Below are 23,627 nucleotides of genomic sequence, written 5' to 3'. Positions count from 1 at the left end.
TGAGAGTAGATGCCGCAGCGCCAGAAATATTTTGCCATGGCGCCGAAATATCTTCATTTTATAGTACAAAAACGTCAGAATCTGAAGAAGTCATAAACGTTAAAGTTGTAGCTCAGTGAGTTAAATTTCCAATGGTTCAAGAATCAGCCCAATCCTATATCTAAATCTGAATTTATCATCGCAATATTGAAGCATACTCAAAACTGGAGCATTTTCCAGATTTCGCATGTGATGGCAAATCCACCTTAACTTCCTCGTCTCAACACCCATTTTCGAACCGTTTGTTTCCAATCATCAAAAATTCTCTCGCCAACATCATCTCCCATCCGAACATTATTTTTAAACAATTATTGGTGTGCTGTCATAGGCAACCAAGATTAAAACCTAAAAACACATGTAGTAGTGTGAGTAAGGTTTGTTCCCACGGAGAGCGTCTAGTCGAGTTTAATGTTACGTGAACAAGGCTGGGGGGTTTGAGTAAAAATAGAAACAATTTCAGGAAAAGCAATTCAAATTAAATTATCAAAATCAATCAAAATAACAAACCTTGGTCTAAGTCAACATCCACCATCGGAATCTCACAACTGATCATTGATGCAAGTATATATCAATTCATATTTTGAGTATTCACCGTTGGAACTATTTTCCTATCTCTCCTTAGTTGTAGTTAATTAGGAAACAAGCGATCCAACTAATCTTACTACTAAACAACCCTAGACAAGCACTAAAGGTTTAATCTAGTGGCAGCCTTAAGAACTAGAGAGATCAGTGAAGCTTAACAACACAAACACAAGCGGTTTTATTTAATTTAGTTGAATGTCCTTCTTAAGATTTAATAATTCTTGATGCAGCAAACTCTTAAACCTTAATTACTTCACAAGTTAAAGGGATCAAACTATTACGGATTTGATATCTAACTTAGCAGTAGATTGCAACAAATAATAAACTAATAGGCCTCCTAGTAATTAAACGCAACAATCATGACAATATGCATAGAAGAACATCCAATACTCAAAACATAAATTGAACACTAAAAACAGATAGATCATACAGTTTTATTGATTCCGAGGTCTTCGTTTCCTTCGACCAAGTTCTAAAAGTTTAGCCGCTCAAGGCCATAATCAAAACTCAAAAGAGAAAATTCCAGAAGAGAGAAAAGAGAGGCGTGTGTGATCCCCCAATCTGATCTCTCTCTCCTCTTAAAGATATCCAATTCAAGTATTTGAATTCTACTAAATCTCCTAAAAATATTCTAATATCCTAAAATAACATTTATCCTAATCTGATTCTGATTAATTGAAAATAAAATAAAGTCCTAAAATAAAATAGGAAAGTGGTGTGGCCAGCTGTAAGTTGCGTGCAACAGGTCTTCAAATCTTCCAATAATAAACTGTCTCATTGACTTGCATGATAGGGCAGAATGTTCCAGAACATCAATAATGCAGGTGCGTCAACTTCAAGCCCGATTACAACCTTGATGCAGCTAGTATATCTCCAAACGCAAAACATAAAAGTTGTAGATCTCGTTCTTAGGGTTCCACAACATTTGAATCATCTCAATCGGAGCTTGGATGAGAGAGTTATGCCCAGATTACAAAGCGATGTCAAAACTATCCGAATTCACCTAATTAGTTACATTTTGCATTTAATGCCTCCATTTGCATCCTAAATCAAAATAGAATAATAATGAGTACATTTAGGCAACAAATAAGTATAAAGGACTAGACATTAAGGGGGGTAAATATGACATTTTGCATTCTCGTCAAATTCCCCCACACTTAGTTTTTTGCACGTCCTTGGGCAAACTAATTCAAACAAGCACTACACTCAAGTCAAGAACACCATCATCTCAAGTCATATCAAGAACACCATCATGATTCATAAGCAACAATATTTAATCCATGCATATTCATACCTGACTTAGGCAACAACAAAATAAAATAAAGTAGAGTTAATGACATTCATCTCTCTTCATCATTTTCCACAATTACTCTCAATCAGTCAATGCATACAAGGAAACTAATCACAACCAATTCATGTGCAACTCACCTCTCAACTGTTTCTCTTTACTACTACAAACTGGGTAGCAAACTAGGGATATATATATATATATATATATTTTTCTGTTTTGAAAAAGAATGAGTGCCTTTTATGCTCCATCTCATTTCATGGTAGTGTTTATGAGTGAGTGTGTTTTATGCTCCATCTCGACTCACCACATACCTTTCTTTTCTTTTTCCTATTTGCTTAAACCCAAATTTAGGACTAGCTTAAGAGAAACAATTTTTTTTTTTTTTTTAAGGGTTGTTATACACTCCTCAATCATGCTTCGTCACCAAGTTCACACAACTTATCAAGACATATTGTTTCAAACTACAAATATTCAAATCTGATTAACTCTATTTTATGAAATATTGCTAACATCCTAAGTCAAGGAATATGCTCAATAACAAAGTCAAGTTACTATTTCATGCATCACTAGACTTTCAAAGACATGACTTAAAGCATAAACCTTCCTAAAAACAAAAACTACTTTTTTTTTTTTTTTTTTTTTTTTTTACTCAAAACGTAACCTAAATCCCCTCACCCACACTTAAAACTGACATTGTCCCCAATGTAAGATGAAATGCAAAGAAAAGGCAAAAATAACCAAAATTTAAAATGCGAGAATAAGAAAACAAACTCCCCCTTGGGTTGCCTCCCAAGCAGCGCCTTTGTTTATTGTCGTTGGCTTGACTCAAGGCTTTTCTTCTCACGATGCACTAAGTTTACTAGAGATGATCACCGGTAACATTCCTCCATCTCCAAGGAACACGTACTTGAGGTAACTAGGGAAAGGCTTCAAATCTGGAATGGGTGACTGCAAAACAAAGGGTAAAGGCCTCTCGTTAGAATTGGTAATGCAATATAAGGAACGTTACCTAATTGCCGTAACTTTGAAGAATCATTCAACGCTGCAACAGTTTCCTGCAAATCAGTACTCAAGGCTAACTCCCTATTCTCTTTCTCAAGATGCTTACTAATGGCAACTCCCAATCCATCTTTTCCATCAAGTTCAAAAACTTCCTATGCTAAAGAATCAATCACATCAATAGAATAAACAGGATTATCATCATCATCATCAGGATATTTCATGGCATCATAAATATTAAACTTAACAATTTCACCATCAAATTCCATTGTAAGTGTGCCACTATGAACATCTATCTTAGTCTTGGATGTTTTTAAAAAAGGTCTTCCTAACAAAATAGAAGCAGATTGATCTCCATTTCCCATATCAAGCACATAGAAATTAGTAGGGAAAAACTAAGTCATTAATTAGCTTGTACTAGAATATCCTCAACTACACCCTTAGGATAGGCACTAGATCTATCAGCTAATTGAATCACAACACCAGTTTTATTCAAAGGTCCAAGTTTCAAGGAAGCATATATAGAATATGGCATGACATTGATAGAAGCTCCTAAATCTATCATGGCCTTCTCAAACATAGTGTTACCTATCGTACAAGGTATAGTAAACTTACCTGGATCTTTGCACTTCGCTGGGAGTTTTCATCTGAATCACTGCAGAAACATTCTCTTCTACTCTCACCTTTTCACACCCCTTAAGTTTCTGTTTCCTCTTAATTGTACACAGTTCTTTCAAGAATTTAGAATAACGAGGTACTTGTTAATAGCACCTAAAAGTGGAATATTTACCTCGCATCTATGAAAAATCTAAAAATCTCTGTATTGCTCATCTTTTCTAGATTCTGCCAAAGCTTGAGGAAAAGGAGGTATCGGTCTATAATCAGAAAGAGGCAGAAACTTATGCTTAGGAACACCATCGTTGTCGGGAACGTTCTTGTCTATAATGACGTTTTTCTCCTTTTCTTCCTTCGACAATGTAGGGGCTGCCTTTATTGGAATCTCAACCTCTTTACCACTTCTCAAGATGATCGCACTTACATTTTCTCTTGGATTTACCACTGTTTGAAAAGGTAATTTCCCCGAACTTTGCGTCTCCAGCTTACTTATTGTGGTTGCCATCTGTCCCATCTGATTCTCCAAACTTTGAACACTAGCGCTTGTCTCCTGTTGAAATTGCAAAGTATTAGTGGCAAGAGACTTAACAATATCTTCTAAGGACATACCAGAATTAGAAGTTTGGCCCGGTTTTGGGCTAGGGGGATATGGCTGCTTATATTGCTGGTAACTTGGGCGGTTTTGAGTCACCGACTGATTCACTTGTGGATTCCCATAGCCAAGATTGGGGTGATCCCTTCATCCCAAGTTATATGTGCTCGAATAGGGATCGTACTTGCTTTGCGGTTGTCCAGGAAAACCAACTGCTACATTCACTTGCTCAATAGGCTCCTCTTCAAGAGTTGGGCACATATCAGTTGGATGCCCTACTACCGAACAAATCCCATAAGCCTTCACTGTTTGCATATTACCTATAGCCATTTGACGAACAAGAGAAGTTAGACTCGAGATTCAAGGGAATAAATATTTACCTCATTATCACGCCTAGAAGGAAGGTCAAACCTAGTGCCAAATTTTTGAGAATTGGTTGCCATATTTGCAATCAAGTTCCTCGCGGCCTCGGGAGTTTCATCCACCAAAGCTCCTCCACTAGCAGCATTAATCATGCTTCTTTCAGTGTATAGAAGGCCCTCATAGAAGCTTTGGATAAGTAGCTACTCACTAATCTGATGATGGGGGCAGCTTGCACATAATTTCTTAAAACGTTCCCAGTATTTGTGTAGGGACTCTCCATTGTGCTGCCTTATACCACAAATTTCTTTTTGAATGTTGGCCGCCCTCGAAGCTAGGAAATATTTCTCCAAAAACAACCTCTTCATCTCGTTCCATGTGGTTATAGTCCCAGAAGGTAGATAATATAGCCAATCCTTAGCCAAATCCTTCAAAGAAAACAGGAAGGCTCTTAATTTAATTTGCTCTTCAGTCACCCCTGTAGGTTTCATACTCGTGCAAACCATATGAAGCTCTTTTAAATGCTTGTGAGGATCTTCACCTGCAAGGCCATGAAAAGTGGGCAAGAGATGTGTTAGTCCAGATTTTAATTCAAAAGTAGTAGCAGCATCTAAAACAGGAAACGTTATGCATAAAGGTGCTTGATTCAAATCAAGGGCAGCAAGCTCTTTCAAAGTTCGATTTCCAGTCGTGACGTCCTCCTCTTCTAAATCAGAGTTGCTAGCAAATTGGTAATCAAAAGCCAAATTGCTTTCCTCAGAATTTCTCCAGGCTTCGTTCCTTAACTTGCGCAAAGTGCTCTCTATTTCCGGGTCGAATGTTAAATCACCAAGATGAGAGGACATGGTCATAAAACAAAAAATCCCATAAAAGAAATAGGAAAAATAAATGACAAATAAAGAAAAACCAACTAGAAAATAAATTTTTTTTTTATTACAGAAACACAAAAATGCGAAAAACCCTATCAAAACGTTGTCTTCTGGCCTCAAGAGGGTGGGTCTATCTAGTCTTGCTCAGAATTTTGTTTTCTTCGAAACGGGTACTCGCAGCACTCCTAATTCAACCAAAATTTTTTCTTATGAATAGTACTACTATTCATCCAGAACAGTACTATTGTCCACAATTTTTTTTTTCTGCAAAATAAAAAAAAAAAACAACAAGAACGAAATAATAATCACAAAAACAAAAAAAAGGAACCAAAATCACTCCCCGGCAACGGTGCCAAAATATGGTGTGCTGTCATAGGCAACCAAGATTAAATCTAAAAACACATGTAGTAGTGTTAGTAAGGATCGTTCCCACGGAGAGTGTCTAGTCGAGTTTAATGTTACGTGGACAAGGCTGGGGGGGGGGGGGGGGGGTTGAGTAAAAACAAAAACAATTTCAGGAAAAGCAATTCAAATTAAATTATCAAAATCAATCAAAATAACAAACCTTGGTCTAAGTCAACATCCACCATCGGAATCTTACAACTGATCATTGATGCAAGTATATATCAATTCATATTTTGAGTATTCACCGTTGGAACTATTTTCCTATCTCTCCTTAGTTGTAGTTAATTAGGAAACAAGCGATCCAATAATCTTACTACGAAACAACCCTAGACAAGCGCTAAAGGTTTAATCTAGTGGCAGCCTAAAGAACTAGAGAGATCGGTGAAGCTTAACAACACAAACACAAGCGGTTGTATTTAATTTAGTTGAATGTCCTTCTTAAGATTTAATAATTCCTGACGCATCAAACTCTTAAACCTTAATTACTTCACAAGTTAAAGCGATCAAACAATTATGGATTTGATATCTAACTTAGCAGTAGATTGCAACAAATAATAAATTAGTAGGCCTCCTGGTAATTAAACGCAACAATCATGACAATATGCATAGAAGAACATCCAATACTTGAAACATAAATTGAACACTAAAAACAGATAGATCTCACAGTTTTATTGATTCCAAGGTCTCCGTTTCCTTCGACCAAGTTCTAAAAGTTTAGCCGCTCATGGCCATAATTAAAACTCAAAAGAGAAAATTCCAGAAGAGAGAAAAGAGAGGCGTGTATGATCCCCCAATCTGATCTCTCTCTCTCCTCTTAAAGATATCCAATTCAAGTATTTGAATTCTACTAAATCTCCTAAAAATATTCTAATATCCTAAAATAACAGTTATCCTAATCTGATTCTGATTAATTGAAAATAAAATAAAGTCCTAAAATAAAATAGGAAAGTGGTGTGTCCAGCTGTAAGTTGCGTGCAACAGGTCTTCAAATCTTCCAATAATAAACTACCTCATTGACTTGCATGATAGGGCAGAATGTTCCAGAACGTCAGCAGTGCAAGTACGTCAATTTCAAGCCCTATTACAACCTTGATGCAGTGAGTATATCTCCAAACTCAAGATGAAAGTTTTAGATCTCGTTCTTAGGGTTCCACAGCATTTTGAATCATCTCAATCGGAGCTCAGATGAGAGAGTTATGCCTAGACTACGAAGCAATGTCAAAACTATCTGAATTCACCTAATTAGTTCCGTTTTGCATATAACGACTCCATTTGCATCCTAAATCAAAATAGAATAATAATGAGTACATTTAGGCAACAAATAAGTACAAAAGACTAGACATTAAGGGGGTTAAATATGACATTTTGTATTCTCATCAATTATTCACTGTAAACACAACAAAAACACCCGTGATCCCGAAAAGTGCATTTATGAAACAATTAAGTTAATGTGTGCAAATTAACCCTACTTTCCCACAAACAATACCTATAAACCACTAATTTTAAGTGCATTTTCAAGCACTTATCACAACCCCCAACCAGATTCTTGCTAGTCCCTAGCAAGTTAAGCGATCTAAAGACATCTTCTAGCCTAAAAACAAAATAAATTATAATCCTAAATTAACCTAAATCATTTCTGTAGATTTGTCACGATTGCATTTAGCATATGCAACAAGCCTTTAAACCCCTAGGTGGCCTTAGTTGGATGAGTTGTAGTCTCATGAGGGTTTCCAGCGATGATACCTACAAACATCCACACTAAACTTAACCTAGACTCAAAAATTAAAAACAAACAAACAGAAAATTAGTCGCTAGATATACATTCGTCTCAAAAATTGCATACAACACATAAAATAAAGAATAGTTAAACATCACCCAAGCCCAAAGATAAGTCAAACATCAATTTTATTTTGTTATCCACTCTCACACATCCAACAAAACACAAACCCATTATTTTCAAAACCCAGATGATCATATGCACAAACTTCACAAACAAAGAATTGATCTCAAAGTTGAAGAATAAAATATAATGAATAGAATCAAATTCCATAGGCTCACTTTTCAAACTACTCTCCACTAATGTAGTGTGATCACACTACCTCGGATCAATAGGTATTTATTCAGCTTGTAATGTTAGGCTAGGTTATGAGGTTATGAAAGAACGGAAAGGATAAGCAAAAATAAGAGACTCAATCCTATTTCTTTCAAACACTTTCATTCAAGCACCACCATTCTTCTTTACACCCAACTTTTTCCACCCTTCATCAAAAATAATTTCATTGCATCATTTATACTTTGCGATGTTTCTCAATACTTTTTCTTTCTTTCTTTCTTTTCTTCTTCTCTTTTTTTTTCATTTCTTTTTTAATTCGGAAGAAAGAAAAGAAAGCTAAAAATGCTACCCCACCTCTTGATTAAAAAGCACTCTACAACCCCCAACCTATTCTTTTGACCACATTTGGAATAAATTGACAATTTCCACGAACCTTCACCCTCACTTCTTTAATTGCTCTCACCAATCTTGTACTTAGATTAAGTCTCTTAAAAATTAAAGGGTAGGAATGTGTTTTTGGCTCAAAATAATGGCGGTTAATGTAGGTTACATGAAAGAAAATCAAGGCTAAATGTGTTTAATAATGGCTCAAAGGGGGAACTAGCGATAATTTAAATAAAGGGTTGGCTTGAAAGGCTCAAACGATCCAAAGATAGCCTAAATCATATCCTAATTAATGTGCATTCTAGGATTTCGCCTCAAGTAGTTATCAAGTGAGTTCTAGAATTTGTTGAGATCCCAAAAATGTCTTTGAAAATTCACACATAAAAACATCACCAAGCCTTAAGACTAACCAACCAAATCATACCGCATAACATGAGAGTCAAACTAAATGAAACTAATTATTTGAGATCACCCTTACACCTAAGCAACATTTAATGTCTTCTAAACATTACATGTCATCACAATTATAATCATATCATTGACATTAATCTGAAAAACTGAAACAATTAATCCTAAAAACATTCAAAAGCAAAAAGAAAAAACACTTAACTCAAATTCATAACAATAAAATAATACCAAAGAAAGATGAAGAATTAGAATGAAAAATAAAAGAAAAATAATACACATAAAGTAAATAAAAGAATTAAAAAAAATGCAAACACACCAATGCAACACATAAGTACCAAAATTAATATTACAATGCCTCATCCACCCCCAACCTAAATTGGGCAATGTCCTCATTGCATTATTAATCGGCATTAAAAATAAAACAAAGAAGATGAAAACTAACACAACTCGATGGGTTGCCTCCCATGTAGTGCTTTGTTTAATGTTGTTAGTTCGACATTTTTCTTTGCTTAATCGTCCATGTTCGTTGGTTTGTGGAGAGGTACTTCATCCAATTGTTCCTTGAATGTTCATAGTATGGCTTTAGACGATGACCATGGACCTTAAAGTCCTTCCCAATCTTCATGCTCTTAATTTCCACTACAGCATTGGGAAAAAACATTAGTAATGACAAAAGGACCAACCCAACAGGCTCGTAACTTACCGGGAAAAAGTTTAAGATGTGAATGGAATAGAAGAACTTTTTGTCCAGCTTCAAAATGCTTTTGCTAGATCATTCTATCATGGAAGGCCTTTGTTTTGTCCTTGTAAATTCGTGAACTTTCATAAGCTTCATTCCGCATCTCCTCAAGTTCTTTCAATTGCAATTTTCGTTGTTCTCCCGATATGTCTAATTTCATGTTGCATTGCTTAATTGCCCAATAGGCTCTATGCTCTAATTTAACGGGAAGGTGATATGGTTTACCATAAACCATTCGGAATAGGGACATTCCAATTGGTGTCTTATATGCTGTCCTATGTGCCCACAATGCGTCATCAAGTCATAAGCTCCAATCTTTCCTATTTGGATTCACGGTCTTCTCTAAGATGGACTTGATTTCCTGATTAGAGACTTCGGCTTATCCACTCGTTTGTGGGTGGTATGGCATAGAAATTTTGAGGGTGACGTTGTATTTCTTCAAGGTAGCCCAAAACGTATGGTTGCAAAAATGAGTGCCTCCATCAGTAATTATGGCTCTAGGTGTTCCAAACCTTACAAAAATGTTAGATTTTGTAAAATCTACAACAACTTTAGAATAGTTAGTCCGGGTGGCTTTTGCCTATACCCATTTAGACACATAGTCAATAGCAAGTAAGATATAAAAGTAACCATAAGAAGACGGAAAGGGTCCCATGAAATCAATACCCCATACGTAAAAAATTTCAACAAATAAAATCAGATTTTGGGGCATTTGATTTCTTGGGCCTAAATTACCTGAGTGTTGACATCTATCACATGTTTTGCAAAAACAATACGCGTCCTTAAAGAGTGTAGGCCAATAGAATCCACTCTCAAGAACCTTGAGAGCTGTCCTCTTCGCTCTAAAGTGCCCTTCGCATGCATAGGAATGATAAAAAGTTGAAATTGAATTAAATTTGCTTTTGGAAACCCACCTTCTTATGATTTGGTCAGGGTAATATTTCCAAAGATATGGATCATCCCACATGTATTGCTTGGCGATCTTCTTCAATTTGTCTTTGCTAGCACGCGACATGTTGGGTGGGGTTCTCTTGGTCACTATGTAATTTACTATATCTGCACACCACGGTCCTGAGGATGTCATTGCAAGTAATTATTCATCTAGAAAATCATCTTTCAATGGAAGAGCATCTTCTTGGTTTGTCAGCCTACTTAAATGGTCTACTACAACATTCTGACTCCCTATTTTTTCTGTGATTGTTAGGTTGAACTCTCGTGGCAACAGAATCAACCTTGTAAGCCTTGGTTTAGCTTCTTTCTTCGTATGTAAATACCTAAGAGCTACATGATCAGAAAAAATGGCAACTTTAGTGCTAACTAAATATGAACGAAACTTTTCTAGTGCAAAAATAACCGCTAAAAGTTCTTTCTTGGTTATGGAGTAGTTAAGTTCAGCTCAATTCAATGTTCTTGAAGCATAATAAATGGCATGTGGCAACTTTCCAACTCATTGTCCTAACACGGCTCCAATGGCATAATTGCTTGCATTGCACATCAACTCGAATGGAAGACTCCAATCAGGTGGCTGAATAATTGGGGCTATGTGTAGGAGTTCTTTTCATTTCTCAAACGCCTTCATACACTCTTCATTGAACTCAAACGCTACCTCTTTTTGTAACAAATGGCATAGGGGCCTTGCGATCTTGGAGAAATCTCCTATAAAATCATGCATGTCCAAGAAAAGAACGTACCTCTCTCACACAAGTGTGAGGTGGTAAGGAACGTACAAGATCTATTTTAGCTTTATCAACTTCAATCTCTCTGATGAGATAATATGCCCTAAAACTATCCCTTGATTTACCATAAAATGACATTTTTCTCAATTTAACACGAGATTGGTTTCTATGCATCTTTTAAGAATTAATGTCAAATTACTCAAACAATTATCAAATGAGTTCCCATAGACACTAAAATCATCCATAAATACCTCTATAATGTTCTTTATGTAATCGGAGAAAATACTGACCATGCCTTTTTGAAAGGTGCTGGGGGCATTACAAAAGCCAAATAGCATGCGTCGATGAGCAAAGTGCCAAAGGGGCATGTGAAGATCTTCTGGTGCCATCACAATTTGATTATAACCTGAAAATCCATCAAGAGAACAATAGTGAGAATGGCCCGCTAAACGTTCAAGCATTTGATCGATAAATGGAAGAGGAAAATGATCTTTTTGCGTTGTGGCATTGAGCTTGCGGTAGTCTATGCACACTTGTCATCCCGTTTGAATGTGAGTGGGAACTAAGTCGTTATCTTCATTCTTTACCACAGTGATTCCGAATTTCTTAGGAACTACTTGGACTGGACTGACCCATTTACTATCCGAAATCGGGTAGATCACAGCAACATCCAATAGTTTGATTACGTCCTTCTTCACTACTTCTATCATTGGTGGGTTTAACCATCTTTGTGCTTCTCTTGTAGGCTTAGATCCTTCCTCTAATAATATTTAGTGCATGCACATGGAAGGACTTATTCCTTTAATGTCAACAATCGTCCAACCAATTGTCATTTTGTACTCTTTCAACACACGAACAAGTTTCTCTTCTTGCACCTTTGAAAGGTTGGCCGCTATAATCACGGGCAATGTGTCTCCCTCTCCCAAGTATAAATACTTAAGATGACTTGGTAAAGGCTTGAGTTTCAAGGTAGGGGCCTGCACAATGGAAGGTAAAAGTTTCTCATTAGATATGGGAAGAGAAATATAGGAGATTTCATACCTTGGAATTTTCTTTGGAAGCTCATCCAACATTACTATGATTTCGTTTAGCTCTTCTCGTAATTCAACATCTTCGTCAAAACCTTGAAGTCCTTCAGTTGACAACCCATTACTTATCGCCACTTCAAATTTATCTTCACCCTTAAGCTCAAACATTTGCTACACTAAAATGTCAAGAATATCAATGGAAAAACAAGCATTATAATCACTAGGATACCTCATTGCTTCAAAGATGTTAAATCAAATAATTTCCCCATCGAACTCCATTGTCAATGTCCCATTATATACATCAATTTTCGTACAGGCTGTCTTCATGAATGGTCTACCCAAAAGCAATGGCATGGTTTTCATGGTTGTTACATCTTTCATTTCAAGCACGTAGAAATCCACTGGAAAAATAAGCTCGTTTACCTGCACCAAAACATCTTCCAAAACTCCCTTTGGATAGGCCTTAGATCGATCAGCAAGTTGAATAACTATGTTGGTCTCTTTAAGAGCACCAAGATTTAGATCTAGATAAATTGAGTAAGGCATGACATTAATAGAAGCACCTAGGTCTAACATTGCTTTTTCAAAACTTATGCTGCTCATAATGAATGGTATGGTGAAACTACCCGGATCTTTGCACTTTGGTGGAAGCTTCCTTTGCAAAACTATTGAGACATTTTCTCCTACGCTCACCACCTCGTTTCCCTTAAGTTTTCGCTTACTGGTGCATAACTCTTTAAGAAATTTCGCATAACACGATACTTGCTTTATTGCATCCAACAAAGGAATGTTGACGTGTACTTTTCTAAAAGTTTCTAGAATTTCTTGCTCATGTTCCTCCTTCGTTGATGTGGCAAACCTTCTAGGAAAAGGCAAAGGAGGTTCGTTTATTAATAGGAACTTTAGATTGTACTTAGGTGGATGTTTTACATTGGTAGAATCAGTTGGTGATTTTTTTTTGCACTTTTGGACTGCTTTTTTCCACCTTGAATCAACTCATCTCCAACTTCTTTTTCATCATTTGGCTTCTTGTGAGTCCCCTCAAGTTGTCTTCCACTTCTCAAAGTAATGGCACTAACATTCTCCCTAGGGTTAACCAAAGATTGAGAAGGAAGCTTTCTGGACCCTTGCGCCTCTAATCTTCCAACGGTAGTAGCCAACTGACTAACTTGGCTTTCCAAATTCTTGATTGACATTTTTGTATCTTGGATTGCCATTTTCACTTCTTGTTGGAACTTGAGATTCTCTTGCTGAAATTGAAGAGAGCTAGTTGCTAATGAGTTTACCAAGTCCTCAAAAGACTTACCTTGGGAGACATTTTGGGGTCTTGCTTGGTATGGTTGTGGAGCTCGCAGGTAAGGGAAACCGGGTGGATTGTTAGGGATAGCAGCTTGTTGATTTCCTCCATAGCTAAGATTAGGATGATCCATCCATCCCGAGTTATAAGTATTGGAAAATGGATCATACCTCTGTCTTTTTTGTCCTTGGTATCCTCCCATGGCATTTGCTTGTTCTGAATTTGGCTCTTGAAGGGTAGGACACATATCGGTAGGATGTCCCACATTGGAGCAAATTCCATATGTCTTCACTTGTCCCATTGCAATTCGTTGCACAAGTACAATCAAATTAATCATTTGTTACTCAAGAGTGTTGAATACCCCCACTTCATTTACCTTCCTTGGTGGTGGATCAGATTGAGTGCCAAATTGCTGACAGTTTGCCGCCATGGTTGCAATTAAATTCCTTACTTCAGCAGGAGTTTTATCAACTAATGCTCCTCCACTTGCTGCATCTATCATACTCCTCTCCATTGGCATCAATCCCTCATAAAAATATTGGAGAAGTAATTGCTCACTTATTTGATGGTGTAAACAACTAGCACACAATTTCTTGAACCTTTCCCAATAGTCATATAAGTTTTCCCCATTGTATTGCCGAATCCCACAAGTTTCTTTCCTTATGAGTGTGGCTCGAGATGCTGGAAAATACTTCTCCAAGAAAAGTCCCTTCATCTCATTCCAGGTAGTTATGGTTGCAGACAGTAAGTAATAAAACCATTCCTTAGCACTATCCGCTAAAGAAAATGGGAATGCCCTTAGCTTTACTTGTTCCTCCGTTGTTCCATTTGGTTTCATACTGGAACATATCACATGGAACTCCCTAAGGTGCTTATTTAGATATTCTCCCGCTAAACCTCTAAAAGTTGGTAGAAGATGAATCATCCTAGACTTTAGTTCAAATGATCCAGCCATATCATTGTACCGAATGCACAAGGGTTGTTGGTCAAGGGCTGGTGCAACCATCTCTTTGAGAGTTAGATTAGCCATCTCCTCTTGATCAGAAAAATCTGAAGACTCTGAAAAGTCTGAAGAATCACTTGTAGGCAGAAGATTGGTATGGATTGCTTGATCGAGAGTTGACCTATGCAAAGGTCATCGCGAATGTGTAATAGGTGGAATTAGATCAGAATGCGGATTTGATCTCAAATTGTATCACGAGCTCATTCACCAAAACACCTACAACTCAAAAACAAAGAACAAATTAAACTGAAAAACAAAAAGTAAATAAATAATTAAGTTATTACAAATCCCCGGCGACAGACGCCAAAAATTGATGCATGCAAATGCAACACCTAATTTTACCTCAATAAATTCTAATGCAAAGTTGTGTAGTAGCAAAGAACAAGTAAGGGTCTTTCCCATAGAGGATTTGTGAACTTAACTAATTATCTACTTCTAACAGAGGTTTGTCACGAATTAAAATAAATCAAAACAAAAACAAGGAAACTAAATTCAACAACTTAAATCAAAATACTCACAAAAGAGAAATATATGAGAGAAACAAGATTGAAGATTTAACTTTTTTGCCACCACTACACATGAATTGCATAAAATAAAAGCACTCTTTAACTTTCTACCCCCTTGATCAAATCAGCTCAGAAAATACCAAACGTTGATAAGTTCCATCTCTCCTTACTAAGTCGTTGGGCTAGACGCGGTCGTAACCCAATTCCCTATTTATTAAATAACCTAGGATACGATCTCTAGATTCAAAGTAATAAAAGCATTAAGAACCGAGAGACCTATGGAATCAAGGTTAAACTCATATGGTTGGTTTAGTTATCTTGAGTGATTACCCCCAATGCATGCAAGCATACACTTTACCACTAGTTATTTAGGTTAATAAAGCGATTCCGTACTAAAAAACCTAAATTGGCAATAATAGATTAACCCTAACTATTTAATTGGCCACTTAAACAATTTAGAAAATCTATCTAAACCCTATTCTTAGAGAATAAATCACATAATCAAGAGGGATCAAAAGATAAAAAGATGCAGATTTTATTAATCACAAGACATATCTAGGGTTTTGAAATCACCCTCAATCACAAAAGAATTAGTTACCCATGAATAAAAACAAAAACATCACTGCATTCATGATTAAAAATGATACAAAGTGAAAAGCAAAACTTAGTAAAGCTTGAGCAGATTAATGGAGTCGATGATGATCTTCTCTAATTCTTCTCTCCAGCCTCTTTCAATCTCTCTTAATCTCTATATTATTGATTATTTTTTTGTTCTGCATCCTCTCTCCTCCCTAAAAGATACCTAAAGACATCCTTTTATAGTGCTAGGGTTGTGGGAAAATTAATGGGAAAGTCCTATACAAAATAGGAGAACAAAATTCGGATTAAGTTTTACAAGACTCCTCGTTTATCTAAAATTCCCGTTCTATGTCACGGTGCCAATTTTTTATGCCTTGGCACCAAACTGATTCATCATGCCTGGCTCGACATGAAATTTGCATGCCTCAGCACCCTTTTTGCATAAATCCTCCCTTCAAACCTGAGAGCAGATGCCATGGCGCCAGAAATTTTCTACCGTAGTGTTGAAATATCTTCATTTTTAGTACAAAAACGTCAAAATCTGAATAAGTCATAAACATAAAAGTTGTAGCCCTGTGAGTTAGCTTTCCAATGGTTCAAGAATCAGAAAAATTTGATATCTAAAGCTCAATTATCATCAAAATACCGAAGCATACTCAAAACTAGAGCATTTTCCAGATTTTGCATGTGACGGTAAATCCACATTAACTTCCTCGTCTCAACTCCGATTTTTGAATCGTTTGTTTTCAGTCATAAAAAATTTCTCTTGCCAATATCATATCCCATCCGAATATTATTTTTAAACAATTATTGTAACAGTTAGCATGGTGGGCCCACTACTAACCGTCCACGGAGTTCACACAGCTCCCTACGTGGCAGGTACTGTCGCCTCCCCCCCCCCCTCCCCCCCGCCGCCGCCGCCGCCGCTTAAGGGATTTATTCACCTCCAAAACCACTCAAACCCAAGACCAAGGGGCTATAGTCAATTAGGGAGCTAGCCTGATGGTACTCACCATGCTCCCCAATTGACTATAGCCCCTTGGTCTTGGGTTCGAGTGGTGGGGGAGGCGAATAAATCCCTTAAGGGGGGGGGGGGGGGGGGGGATAGTACCTGCCATGTAGGGAGCTGTTGTGAACTTGTGGTCGGTGATAAGAGTGTAATTTAGATATTTTTATCCTCATATTAGTTTTTTGTTATGTTTTATGCCTATTTGAGTTGATTAGAGTTTATTTTGTAAGTTTGGCATAGTTGGATAGACTTTAGGAAATAAGTGATAAAAGATTAGAAATCCAGAATTGATGTTTTCTGACCAGTGCTGCGTTTTTCAGGTTTTTCAGGGAGCTAGATTCCTTGATTGCAAAAGTGTTCTTCAGAGAAATTAAAGTAGACAAATCAAGATTTTCAGAAAGGTATTATGGGCGAGAATCCGAGTTCGTTTGGGTTCTCAGTAGTTGTTGCAAAACCAGACCTGGAATCCTAGTCACAGAAGGATTCCTTAGCTGAGTATTGGATCTTCGAACGGGCCTAACTGGAGTGTCAGGTATCGAAAGCAGATGATTCAAAAGTCCAGATTCATCTGCACATTCTGGACTACAATTTTTATGAAGTGATAGAGCCCAGAAAAGATCTTTTACATTACGAGAATCCTGGTGCAATCTGGAGACGAATTCTGGAATCCATATCTGATAAGATTTTGTCAAATCTGGAAGTCTATCTTCTAGGAAACGTCTAGGAAAGAAATTCCGTGATTCTTGAGGAAGAATAAAGAAAAACACATGTTATTTAATTAGAAGTTTTGAGGTGAAAAAGGGGGGAGGACAGTAGAGTTTTAATTTTCAGAGTTTTTGCTTTCTAGATCAAGATGTGCGGCTAATTTCCTTCTTCAGTTCAAGATGATTTTGAAGCCTAATTTCACGTCATTGGTGTAACTTAACTTCAGTAATGTTGTTCTCAATCTCATTTTTATTAGAATTGTTTATGTTATTCTGATTTAATTGTCTGTGATTCTTGTTTGAGTGATTTAGTTTTGGCCTGCTAAATTGTTTAATCAGAATTTACCTGTTAGAATTAGGAATTGTGATACGTAATCGTCCTTTTTCTATTCAACAAGTAACGCATGATGATAGCTGATTATGGACAAGTTTTCAGTCTATTGTCTTGAATAACATAACCTAAGTTAAATAATCCGAGCTTGCGTGATTGTTGCTTAGATTGATCTATTCTCCTAATTCTTAAGGCTTCCATTGAATTAAATTTAAAGAGCTTGTTCTAGGTTGTTCAAGGGTTAGTGTCTACTCAAAGAGCTTGTTTCAGTAGTGACAAACTAAGGAAGAATTCGGGTAACAGAGCTTGTTGTTTCCTAGGGTCAGTAGTTCCATAATGACGAGATAGAACAACGTTACGGTTACTTTATGTCCAATGCATGTTTAGGTGGATATTGAACCAAGAATTGATTGTTTAACCTGATATTTTATTTCTCTGTTTTGCTTTAGTTTGCCTTGATTACAAACCGCCTTTCATTACTATTGTCAGGTTTACTGTTTAGAGTTTAATTTGCGTTTCTGTTGTTTTTATTGTTTTAGAATATAGAAATTAATCGAGTCATTTCCTGTGGGATCGACCCTTGCTTGCCCTTTATACAATTCAATAGTTAGGTTAGTAAGGTTAATTAATTTGGTGCATTCGGCACGCTACCATTGGTTAATAGTGGGCCCACCATGCTGACTGTTACATAAAAAGGCGCATTTTTATTGTCACGGCCCCATCTTACTGGAGGCACGACCGAGTGGAGTTCACACAGCACCAACCCACTCTTCGTGACTCACTAGGAATATCTCCCCCCTTAAGGGATTTCTTCGCCTCCCCCATGGCTTGAACCCATGCCCAAGGGGCTATAGGCAAATGGGAAGCACCATGAGTACCATCAGGCCACCTTGGGCATGGGTTCGAGCCATGGGGGAGGCGAAGAAATCCCTTAAGGGGCATGTAGGGAGTTGTGTGAACTCCGTGGCCGGTTAGTAGTGGGCCCACCATGTTGACTGTTACATAAAAAGGTGCCTTTTAAATGTCACGACCTAATCTAATCGTGGGCCTGGCTGGGGATCACAAAGCACCCACTGTCGTGACCATTCTACTCATTACTGTCCCCCCCCCCCCCCCCCCCCGGATTTTCCGTGGATTATACAATTTTCATTAGTCTTTTTATTCGGATTTCAGGTACTTTTTGGTGCATTTTGACTTGAATTGATGTTTAATTCTTTACATTTTGTATTTCAGGTTAAAATGGACAATTTAAGCAAATAAAGACAAAATTGGAAGTTTTTGACTCAAAAGTTAGCGGATCTCAGAAGTTAGGAGAGTTCTAAAGCAGGATAAAGCACGATGAGGCTTGTTCCAAAGGGAGAGCATCAAGAATCGAAGAAGACAGCAAAGAAGCAAGTAGAGATCTGCCTCTTTCTTCGCCACGGCGACGGTCATTAATTTTAGTTTTGTTAAACGCACAGTTTTACTTTGTGCATGTTTTTGGCTGGGTAATGGGGCGAGGTATAAAAGAAACACTTAGCCATTTTGTCCAGGAGTCTTCGTTTTTAGGTTAAACAACTTTTACATTTTTCTTGGATTAAACTTTGAGCGATTTGGATTGTAAGAAGGGTGAAGATTTGATTCTAACTAAGGGATTCATCTTTTGGGGAGATTTCTCATCTTTTATTTCAGTTTCATTATGTTGAACTTGATTATTTTCGTTTNCCCCCCCCCCCCCCCTTAAGGGATTCTTTCGCCTTCCCTACCACTCGAACCTAAGACCAAGGGTAGCCTGATGGTACTTACCATGCTTCCCAATTGACTATAGCCCCTTGGTCTTAGGTTCGAGTGGTGGGAGAGGCGAAAGAAATCCCTTAAGGGGGGGACAGTACTGAGTAGAATGGTCACGAGAGTGGGTGCTTTGTGATCCCCAGCTAGGCCCATGGTTAGATTGGGTCGTGACAATTATTCCCTGTAACACACAACAAAAACACTCGTGATCCTGAAAAGTACATTTATGAAACAATTAAGTTAATGTATGCAAATTAACCCTACTTTTCCACAAACAATTCCTATAAACCACTAAGTATAAGTGCATTTTTAAGAACTTATCATTGATCTTAATGTTTTGTATGAAGTAAGTATGGTAAACATCATATGCTAACTTTGAAATACAAAGCAATTGATTGTTTGAGACAAGGTAAGGTAAACATCATATGCAAACCTTGCATAGCTCTTTTGAATGATTGGATTGTGCTCAGGCAAACATCAGGCTAGATACAATATGGTTCATACTTTTAGTACTTCTTGTTCCTAATGGGTTCTTTATTGTTAGGCTTTACTAAACCTCCTAGTGAATTTAATGGTTAAGAATATCTTGTTAAACCCGAACATCAAACGGTAATATCATAATGATGGAAGACTGAACCCTAGGAATTGGATTGAGATGGCAATAAATTAGTTATTAGCAAAGAATCAGATTGTTATGGTGAAATCGGATACCTAGGTTTTTCTTGCACTGGTTTTCAGTTAATTTTTAATTGTGTTATTTAATTCAGGTGGTTAAGAATTTATTTTTCTTCCTTAGTAATTAGTTTAATTTCTTTTTTTAGAATTTTGTTTATTTTATTTGTTTAATTAAGGCATAGTATATTAGGATTAATTGAGTGCTTACAAATCTCTGTGGGTTCGACTCTTGCTTTTGCACACTATACTGTGATGTCGATATTTGTGCACTTGCGAGGAATTAAAAAATTTTCATCAAGTTTTTGGCACCGTTGCTGGGGATTTGATTTAAGTTACCAAGTTTTCTTGATAACGTGTGCTTTAATTATTTTTGTTTCTTAATTTTATTGTTTTATTTTTATTTGGGTTACCTATTTGTTTTTATTTCTTTTGGTGTATTAGTTCTTGAGAATTATTTCCTTATATTGATATAGTGGACTTAATTGGTAAGAAGAATAGGGAAACTGGCATTTCTGTAGAGTCCTCAGAATCAAGTTCTGAATCTAAATTAGAGAAAATGGGTGAATTACCACATCCTATGAAGGAGTACGCATGTCCTACTATAGGAACGTCTCCATCCTGCATGGTCCTGAATGCTGTAGCAAGGAACTATGAGTTGAAGAAGATTCATTTTCAGATGCTTCCTTCATTTCATGGAATATCCATAGAGGGTCGCTTAATTTTCATTCGTGATTTTTACTCAACTGTTCAAACTTTTCCTTTGTAGAGTTTGTCTGAAGATCAACTGCAGATGAGAGGCTTTCCATATGCGCTGAAGGATGCAACCATTAGCTTCACTTACAACTTGGGATGTGATAATCATATTTTACACTATGATTTTGCATTGAATTTTGATAGGATTTAGGATATTTTTCATACAATTTGGGCCATAATTGCTACCTAATTCTATTAATTTGTCTTTGCAGGCCTAAACGATGATTTTTAGCATAAATGACAGTTTTGAGCGTAAATTGTGTAACTTGAGCTTGGAAACTCGGAATGACCTGAATTTAGAAGCTTTGGAAAGCTAAGAAGAAGAGCTACAACTTTCATGTTTTGGGTTTTTCCTAATTCTGACTGGACAAAGGTGAAAACTTGGCTTGAAGTCGTGAAAAGGACGCTGGGAACTGAAGAAAAACGTCTTTGGACGTGCTTCAGTATTTCTGCCATAACTTGAGCTGTAGACCTCGGATTGTGCTGATTCTTGAACGACCAGAAAGATAATTGAAAGGGCTACAATTCATATGTTTGACACTTTTCCAGATTCTAACTATATCATGCTCAAATTGGGACTGTAAGTCTTCGCCGCGGCGAGGAAAAAGCTTCGCCGCGGCGAAATCTGCGTCAGATGCAAAAATAAAACGACGCGTTTTGGCTTGCTAGGGCTTCGTCCTTAAGTGAGAGAGGTATAAATTAGAGCGAAAAGGAAGAGAAAAGGGGCTTGGTTCGTGATTTGGGAGGCAGCTCATGGAAGGAGAAGATTATTGAAGATTTGGGCTTCAAATTAGAGAAGATTTCTCCATCTTTTGCTTGCTTTTCAATGATGAATCTTGATTCAGTTTGTTTTTGTTGTTTTATTTCGTTTTTGAGTATGAACTGAGTTGTTTAGCTAGGGTTTGATGTAACCTTGATACAATGATTCAAATTTATATGAATTGATTTACTTTGAGTTTTAATTTCATGATTGAGTGTTTATCTCTTTGCTTAATGACTTTTGGATGCTTGATCACCATTCAAATGTGTGTTGTTCATAATGTGACTGAGAAGTGATTTGTGATTGTGCCTCTTGGGATAAATACCGTATATTAGCAAATGCTAGAGATAGGTTTAGCGATCTATGAAATCTAGATAGAATTCCATAAAGCTTAAAAGACTTTGAACTATTAATCTTCAATTTGTTGGGTGCGGAAGCTTAATAGGGTTTATTATGGAAATGTATCTTGAGAAGGTATGTTTTACAACTTAGGGAATTCGATTTTCAATCAAGGAATTAGAACTTGGGTAATAGATTTTATGATTTGGGTTAGCGTTCTAGGTGAAATCAACACCCTAGCATTTTTTTTAGCATTGTTTAATTAGTTAAGTTGCTGGGTTTTGCTTTAATTTCATATTCATTCCTTTTTATTTTGTTAATTTGTATTTAGTTGTTAATTTTCCATCAATCCAGTTTATTGTTGCTTTAATTAAGACTTAAACTAGGAAATCGGTACTTAGTAACACTATCCTCGTGGGAACGATACTCTATTTATCACTTTATTACTTTGTGCAACTAGTATACTTGCTACATTTGCATGTTATAGGAAACATGCATCAGGATGTAGTCTACAATAAATTTATAAGTAAATTATATTCTTACGCGAAGACTGCTAAATTGAGAGGTGAGATTGCTACCTTTACGCAAATAGAAGGTGAGCCGTTCCATGAGGCTTGGGAACGTTTTAAACTGCATGCTTTTAGTTCAATGTCCCTACCATAGATACCCTTTAGAATTGTTAAATCACTTTTTCTATAATGGACTAACATAGGCTTGCCAAGCCATAGTTGATAATGCTACAGGTGGTGGCACGGGAGAAAAGACTGCACAAGAGACATATGGTTGTATGAAATGCTTAGAGCCAATTCGCAGTACAAAAGTGCTAGAGGAAGATCAAAAGGGATGTATGAAGTAAATACTAACACTGAGTTGGCAATGCAAGTTTCAGAGTTGACCAAGTAGATGAAGACTATGTGCAACATGATGATGGGACAAGGGCAAAGTAGTTCCAACGATGTATGTGCTAGTTGTGGTAATCTTGGTCATGCAACTAACATTTGCCCTTCTAGGGAAAATTTTCTAGAGTTTGTAGAATAGGCTAATGTGATGAATTCCTACAACCAAAGGCCTAATAATCCTTTTTCAAACACTTACAATCCTGGTTGGGGGAATCATCCCAATTTTTCTTAGAGAAACAATCAGCAACATACGAGCTGTGACAATAACAATCGACAAAGGAAGCCTTACTTGGAGGAGACATTGAATAACTTTATTCAAGTGTCTCAAAAGAACAATCAGAACTTATTCCAATAGCAATGTAACGCCCACATCAAGGTACATAGCTTTATTTATGCCCTGATACCCTTTGTTGAATTTTTTTAAAGTTATCTTGAACAAGTGTGAAGGAAATTCTTTAAAATGTTTTTAGGGGTAAAATGGTCATTCCACTCATAATTAGATGAAAGGGTGGGGAATGAAAAGAAGAAGAATAACATAGAGAAGTTAATAAAAACGAGGGCATTCTTGTAATTGACTAAGGGAAATAGATGACATTTTTAGAAAGTGCAAGGGTAAAATGGGAAACTATATATATTATTATGTAGTAATAAGAGTTCAAGAGTTGAAACCCTAGCCACTCCACCCATTGTTACGCCACCTTCACCCCAAATTCTCTCAAATTTCTACACTAAATTTCCAAGGAAATTCATAGGATTTTTGCTAGATTTCGATATATTTTCAATCCTAAGCATTCAAAGGTAAGACTCTTGCACCAAGATGTGAGATTAAATTTTAAAGTTTCGAATTCTTATGGTTTTATATGCTTAGGGTTTAAGAGGAAGGGGAATTCTACCAAAGAGAGATTATAGTGTTGGAATTGCTCAAATTCAAGGTAAGTAAATCCAACTTTAGCTTTGATTGA

The 23,627-nt window shown here is 36.8% G+C and overlaps 1 protein-coding gene across 1 annotated transcript; it reads right to left on the bottom strand.

Moving 5' to 3' along the window:
* Positions 1–12,292: 12,292 nt before the first annotated feature.
* Positions 12,293–13,638, bottom strand: LOC116131037. The gene is made up of 2 exons (XM_031416689.1): positions 13,013–13,638; positions 12,293–12,902 (listed from the first exon to the last, which is right to left on the bottom strand). Exons 1-2 carry the CDS (start codon positions 13,636–13,638, stop codon positions 12,293–12,295), a joined length of 1,236 nt encoding a protein of 411 aa, XP_031272549.1.
* Positions 13,639–23,627: the final 9,989 nt, after the last annotated feature.

This window comes from Pistacia vera, unplaced genomic scaffold (assembly GCF_008641045.1).
Source record: "Pistacia vera cultivar Batoury unplaced genomic scaffold, PisVer_v2 Contig228, whole genome shotgun sequence".
NCBI lineage: Eukaryota > Viridiplantae > Streptophyta > Magnoliopsida > Sapindales > Anacardiaceae > Pistacia > Pistacia vera.
Note: the sequence above shows the minus strand (reverse complement) of the source record. Positions and strands in the feature narration are given on the sequence as shown.